The sequence below is a fragment of the Poecilia formosa genome, unplaced genomic scaffold, assembly GCF_000485575.1.
Source record: "Poecilia formosa unplaced genomic scaffold, Poecilia_formosa-5.1.2 Scaffold570, whole genome shotgun sequence".
Lineage (NCBI taxonomy): Eukaryota > Metazoa > Chordata > Actinopteri > Cyprinodontiformes > Poeciliidae > Poecilia > Poecilia formosa.
Genome location: NW_006800509.1, coordinates 205017 through 211356, shown reverse-complemented (window position 1 = coordinate 211356; position 6340 = coordinate 205017). Strand labels below are relative to the sequence as shown.

Below are 6340 nucleotides of genomic sequence, written 5' to 3'. Positions count from 1 at the left end.
CCTCCCTCCCTCCACCCCTGCTTCATCTGGTGTCGGGGCATGGAGGGAGCAGCTTCAGAAGGAGCCCCAGACTTCTCTCTCCCCAGCCTCTGTTCCAGCTCCTCCGGAGGAACCCCAAGGCGTTCCCAGGCCAGCTGAGAGACAGAGGCTTCCTTCTGCAATCCATTGCTTCCTTAAAACTAAATGCATTACAAATGTGTGCTAGAAACATAAAATCAAAGAATACTCACATTTGTTTAATTTGTAAAATGATGTCAAAGTTTTTGTCAAATATATGGATGCAAAAGGTTGTCAGTTTAAAATGCTTGTGTCAAAGATATACAGCTTTTTTCACTCATTCAAACAAAAGCTGCACAGATTAAACTCTGTACTGTCAGGTTTGTGATTTACTCTGTAGTTTCTGCCTTGGTCCAGGTGTGCTTTAGAAACCTTTTGTTTCTTCCACTGTTCTACACTACTGCCTGCTTCTTACAAAAAGTCACATCTTAAAAGTATTTAAACATTGACGAGGTTAATATAACTCAATGTTCCATGAGAAGAAACAGTTTTGATCATTTTTTTGTATTTATTTTTCATATCTCCTACATATTTTGTAAAGAAACTTAACCTCCTATTGCTACGTTGTGATGCCAGGAAATCCTGTGTCTTCCTCCAGGCAGTGTGTGAGTGTGTCCCACTTGCCCTGTTTGATGCCATCACCTGGCTTGGCTACTGTAACAGCACCATAAATCCCATCATCTACCCGCTGTTCATGAGGGACTTCAAGCGAGCTCTGGCTAAGCTCCTGCCCTGCTGTTCATCGCGGTCACCCAGAAGACCCTCGCCGGCTCTCTCCATCTCTTTGCGCAACTCAGGGGAGCCCAACATGGCCAGCAACTCGACCTCGCCTCTGGCCTCCGACCCTGCACACCCAGCAGCCACTGCCACGGACGGCGTCAACCTGCTGGACGCCGAACACGCTGGGATCGAGTTGCCTCTGCTTCTTCCCAACCAGGTGGACTGAATCACTGTGGAAGCACAGCCAGTTAGTGACTGAGGGATTACAGAGGAAGGACTGGCCATTGGTAAGTACTGATGCTCAGTAACAATTTATATTTGATTGAACAGAGAAAATCAGATTTAATACACATGAACACAACTTCCTGAGAGTGTCTGTTGGAAGAACAGAAGAAGCAAAACATTGTTTAACATTTAGTTTAATCCCAGACTTGAGGCTGCTTTAACTGTCAGTAGCAGTATGCAGCCTACAGCAGCCTGCCTGTGGCCTTCCCACGCAGCTCCACTCAAACCTACTCACATCTCACTTCTCATCTCAGAGCTCCAAAAGTGGAAAAAACTCAGAAATTTTCAGATCAATCTCAGAAAATTTCTAGAAAAAAAACTTAAGTTTTCATTTCATTGGGGTTTAATCTGATGCACCAACACAAAGTAGCACCTCCTAATTTAATCCAAAACTGTGTACTTTTCTATTGCTTCACTAATATGCCCTACTTTTTGTAGCATATCATATAAAATATTAATAAAATAGGGGGTAAGAACATATGAGAATGAGAAATAAATTCATGGATCGTGAATACTTTTAGAAAACTAACTTCACTTGCTAATAAATGATGCATGACATTCCTTTCAAGGCCAAAGATTAATAGCAACCAGGCTACATGTAAAATAAGGAGGATGAGAGTTTCCTCCAATCATGTAGCATCTGCTTAACCAGCAAACTAAACTATTCTACAGGTACTTGGTCTCACAGGAGAAAAATATTAATTACCTTTACAGTTCATAAAAAACATTGTGTTGCGAAATTATGATTAATTTATTCATACATTAAGTAGTGAAACAAGGCAGTTAGTTCATTTTCTAAAAGCTGCCATATATGGCAAGTGTTTTCTCTGTCAACAACAGAAATGCCTTTCCACTGAAGAAGCTTCTTTGTTGCATAGAATACCCTGAGAGCAGCAGAGCTGGTCCTGGAACTCGCTCTTCTCCAGGTTTTTATTTGTGTAAGTGATCTGCAGTCCAGTGTGTGTCATTCCAGCTCCAGGATATCTGCTCATCATCCGGCTCAGCCTCCTCTCTGCTGTTCTGAGCAATGAAATTAGAGGATGTGGCGTCGTTAGGGGAAACATTGTTTAGAACTGAGACTCCATCATTTGGTTCTGTCTCATTCAGCGAGTCTAGCAGATCTGTGATGTCAGGAATGTCCCAGCCATCGCCCATCTCCTCTGTCTTGTCCCTCCAGTCTGCACTCTCTTGTGACGACGTTTTGTCTTTCTCAGCAGGATTCTGAGTCTCGCTCGCTTGATGCTGCTCTTTGGCCCGGTCCAGATCGTCCACGGTCTTCTGAGCGGCTCTTACATACTGAGGAAGAACAAATGAAGCCCCTGCCACTTCTTTGGTGGGAACTCCCACTGCCACCAAGATGGTGTCCATCTGACGCATGTAGTCCAAGTGGCCTTTCACCTGGCAAGACATCATGCAGATGTTTTCTTAGTTTTGACTTTGGCACAAATTACTTGCATGCATATACAGCTGAAACCAGATACTTACACAAACTGTTTAAAAAGTCAGGTTTTTATCATACTACACAGGGTCATTTGTGGCCCTTGAGAGGATTTTATTCGGCCCTCGGCCACAAGTCACGAATGGTAAAAATTTGACCAAAAAAACAGAAAACAATTGATGACCAAAAATTTGTACATTTTCTTCTACTAAGGCAACAGTCAGTTAAAAGAAATGTTTACTGCTGAGCAGGTAAAACAAAACAAAAAAATCACAGTAAACTATTTTGTATTTTTAATTTAATACATTTTGTGGCTCACTAGTAGCTTAAATGTGCCAGTTTTGCCCCTGGACCGAAAGGTCTACACCAAAGCATTCCTATTAGATTAGTAATCATTATATAATGATTTCTACTTTTATTGATCCCAGAATATAATGTTAATTAAATGTGTGGCACTTGTGCTGTGTTCAAACCAATAAGACTAATGTTTGTTGAAACTTTTTCATGAAGCTGCTGTCACACCGTTTCTGTTGTATGTTTGTACAAATGCGTCTTCTGTGGGTGTAAAAATAAAGAAAGGAAGTGGATTTTTATCAGTCCTGTGACGTATATGAAATAAGAGTTTAAATTTTGATCTTCTCCTGTTTTGCATTGTGTCTGTTTTGGGGCGGATGGTGTAAAATTCAGTGTTGTATTGCATAAAGACAGAATAAGCTGCTGTCTTGTTGAATTCTGTCCTTATTTAATCATCTGGGGATGAACATGTAATTCTCTGTGCTCAGTGTTAAAAAGGTCAAAACTATTAGTTAAATTAATCTTATTTGTTTATTTATTTTTTATAAATGTTAAAGTCCTGACACTCGTAATGTCATGTTTGGTTCAAACCAGCAGATTAATGTTTGTTAGAACTCCATGAACAGTCTCTCTCTCTTTTTATTAAAACTGCTCTCATTGTTTCTCAGATTGACATGCAAGTTGCCTCATCTAAAGACACATCTTACATAAATCTAAAAATGAAGTGAGTTATGATTAGCTTATAATCTAATGATAAAACCAATTTACAATCTATGAGATCTCTCAAGTAGTCTAAACATTTTTTGTTAAATAAAAGAGAAATTATGTCAGACTGTTGTCTAGTTTGAGCACTGTTTTCCTTTTAGCTATTGTAACTGCATGAGGGCTTACCACAGATGAGAGATCCACATTAACTATGCGGTGGTCCTGGATGTTGATTGGCTGCAGCCCAGCAACAGACAGCTGTGCAGCTGAGCTTCGGTACAGGAACCCCAGGAGCCAGTCGCCTCTGACGGGCAGAGGATTCAGAAAGTCATTTACTGATCCACTGCCACACATTTTTAGCAGAAAAACCTCCTACAAACACTGCCTGTACAAACTGTAGACATCTGGGGCCTCATGTATAAAAGAGGGCGAAGTTTTCACACTAAAACTTGGCGTACGGACAAATTTAGAAAAGTGCAGCACACAAAAAATTTGGATGTATAAAGCTGTGAGCATTTATAAATCTATAAATCCTACTTTGCAGGAAATAGAGCGCAACTGCTGGTCCATCCTGTTGCCACCCTTAAATACATGTGTACATTAGTATAAATACCCGGAAGTCTGCCTGAAGCAATAACCATAGCAACAGTCCTTGCTTGTAGCAGTATAAATATTTATGATAACAAAAAATATATATTCTTATTTAAAATGTGCTTTCAGGGCAGGGCACATGAGGCCACTTCACAAAAAAATAATAATAAAAAATTTTTAAAGAAAAAAATCCCAAAAAAATAAAATAAAGAGATCCAAGTGCAAATGCCTGTTTGAACAGCAGAGTGTTCATCTGGGATTTAAAGACAGACAGCGTGTCAGAGAGTCTTTGAGTGGGAATGTGGACGTTTATTCTAAATAGAGAAATCATGTGCATAAATTGTACATTTACAAAATAACGATGCTTTCTGTCCAGAGAGGCACTCGATGACTGCAGCTGGACCAGTACCGATACCACACGGCTCCTTCTTTAAGTTTTGCTCAGAGCTCCAGGATGATCAGTCTGGATTAATCTAAAGGCTAATAAACCATCATCATCAGAAGATAAATATGATCTCTGAACACACGCTCCCTCTGAATCCTTCCATTGGCGATGTTCTCCATTAGAGATAAAACACTCCACATTTACTTAGCTCACTTTTGCGCAGCTACTTATATATGTGTGATTGTCTAATCACCTAAAAAATAATCAAACCTGTTTGGAGTTAATCTGTTCATCCAAACCTATTTTCTTTTTTAGTGAGAATGAAATTACCCCACAGATGCATTTCATGCGCTTAAGCGCAAAAACTGAGGAAGAGTACTATTTACATTCTAGTGAGGTTTTCACATCCTTTTATTTGATTTATTTTGTGTATGTGTGTTATGTTATTGTCTGAGGATAAATGTTCAATTTCATCATTTACTTTAAACAAAATATTACATGAGAAAAAAAAACATCAGGTTTGATGCTTCTTGGTCTAAAAAACACTGAATTTAGTCAGATTTCAGTGTATTTAGGTGAGTTTTGATGCTTTGTAGTTTGATATTATCCACAGAAAAACTTTGCATGGCTGCTCCACATTTTCACGGCAGGTCAAAAGTTTGCATATATTTACATTCATTTTTATACATGCCAACTTGTACATAAAATATGGCACTGCACATTTTTTGTGCGTACGCACGCTTTATACAAGAGGCCCCTAATCGTTAGAGATCATGAGTTTACCTGCAGTACCCGTTGACTATTCTTCCTGCCACCACCCTGACCATTCTCTCCCAGGACTTCTCAGAGCCGTCAACAGGAGCCCCGAGGAGGACCACATCCTCTATCACTCCTTCACTACCTGAGGGTTGGAGAAATGCTCTGCATTTACCTCTGCTTCCACTTTAAACAGTAGCAGTGAAGTTGATTAAATGACAGACCCTGATACGGTACCTTTATCACTAGCAAGCTCTTGCAGACAGTAGTAGATGACTCGGGCTCCAAGACTGAAACCTATGAGGCTGACGGGCCGCTTCCCCTTTAAATACAGCCAGAAAAGACAGTTCATTCTCCAAGTAACTATTTTACATGAACAATTCATGAGTATTTTTATCTTAGTTGCTATGTATATTTTCTAAGGCTGAGACTTTTTTATGTTAGATTATTAAATGCATAGATATCAATGTGTTAAATTTTTAAACCAGCTAATCACTTGTTTTTAAAAACATATAATGGCTCCAGACAGAACCTTTGTATTTGTATATTTCTGTTACACTTGTACAAGTGGCACACAAGCAACATCCACCATCAACAGAGATGGATGAAAAAGCTGCTTCTCTCAGCCCAGTGAAGTTTAATTTGATTTAAAAACAATCTGATGGAAAAGATGAAATGGATGGAAAAGAGTTCAAAAATAAGACAAAATAGGTTTTGTCTTATTTCTAATGAACAAAGATATTTTCACCAGAAACTAGATAAAAATACTTGATAAACTGTTTTTTGAAGTGAAAAAAAGATTCAACAGATTTCAAACAGTAATAATTTGTAAAAAGTCATTCAGGATTAAAGCTGATCACAGAGCTGTCAAATGTATTATTATATTTACCAAACATAAGAAATATGTTAAGAAAAACAAAACAAAACGAACTGCCAAAGATTTGAAGAATCAAATGCTAAAAGACATCAGATTAAAAAATAAATGACAAACTCAGTGGATAGAAGATGGATGCAGTGATTTAATAACATTCAGGTTTCTAGAAACAAATTAAATAATTGGTAACACTTTATTTGAAGGGGGTTGAATAAGACTGTCATGACACTGTCAT

The 6340-nt window shown here is 38.6% G+C and overlaps 2 protein-coding genes across 5 annotated transcripts in view; one reads left to right on the top strand and one right to left on the bottom strand.

Moving 5' to 3' along the window:
- htr6 (5-hydroxytryptamine (serotonin) receptor 6) overlaps positions 1-2364 on the top strand; it is a 9206-nt gene extending 6842 nt beyond the window's left edge. For 2 of the 3 annotated variants that reach the window (XM_016665329.1, XM_007540870.2), the window contains 2 exons: positions 656-1064; positions 2277-2364. In XM_016665329.1, coding sequence (XP_016520815.1) covers positions 656-1003 — 348 coding nt within the window. In that variant the 3' untranslated portion in view covers positions 1004-1064; positions 2277-2364. The remainder of the gene's footprint in view (positions 1-655; positions 1065-2276) is intronic. The other variant, XM_016665330.1, reaches the window with a different exon arrangement.
- tmco4 (transmembrane and coiled-coil domains 4) overlaps positions 1072-6340 on the bottom strand; it is a 14223-nt gene continuing 8954 nt past the window's right edge. For both annotated transcript variants that reach the window (XM_016665328.1, XM_007540871.2), the window contains 4 exons: positions 5469-5553; positions 5259-5376; positions 3686-3803; positions 1072-2460 (listed from right to left, as the gene is read on the bottom strand). In XM_016665328.1, the coding sequence (XP_016520814.1) occupies positions 1993-2460; positions 3686-3803; positions 5259-5376; positions 5469-5553 (789 nt within the window). In that variant the 3' untranslated portion in view covers positions 1072-1992. The remainder of the gene's footprint in view (positions 2461-3685; positions 3804-5258; positions 5377-5468; positions 5554-6340) is intronic.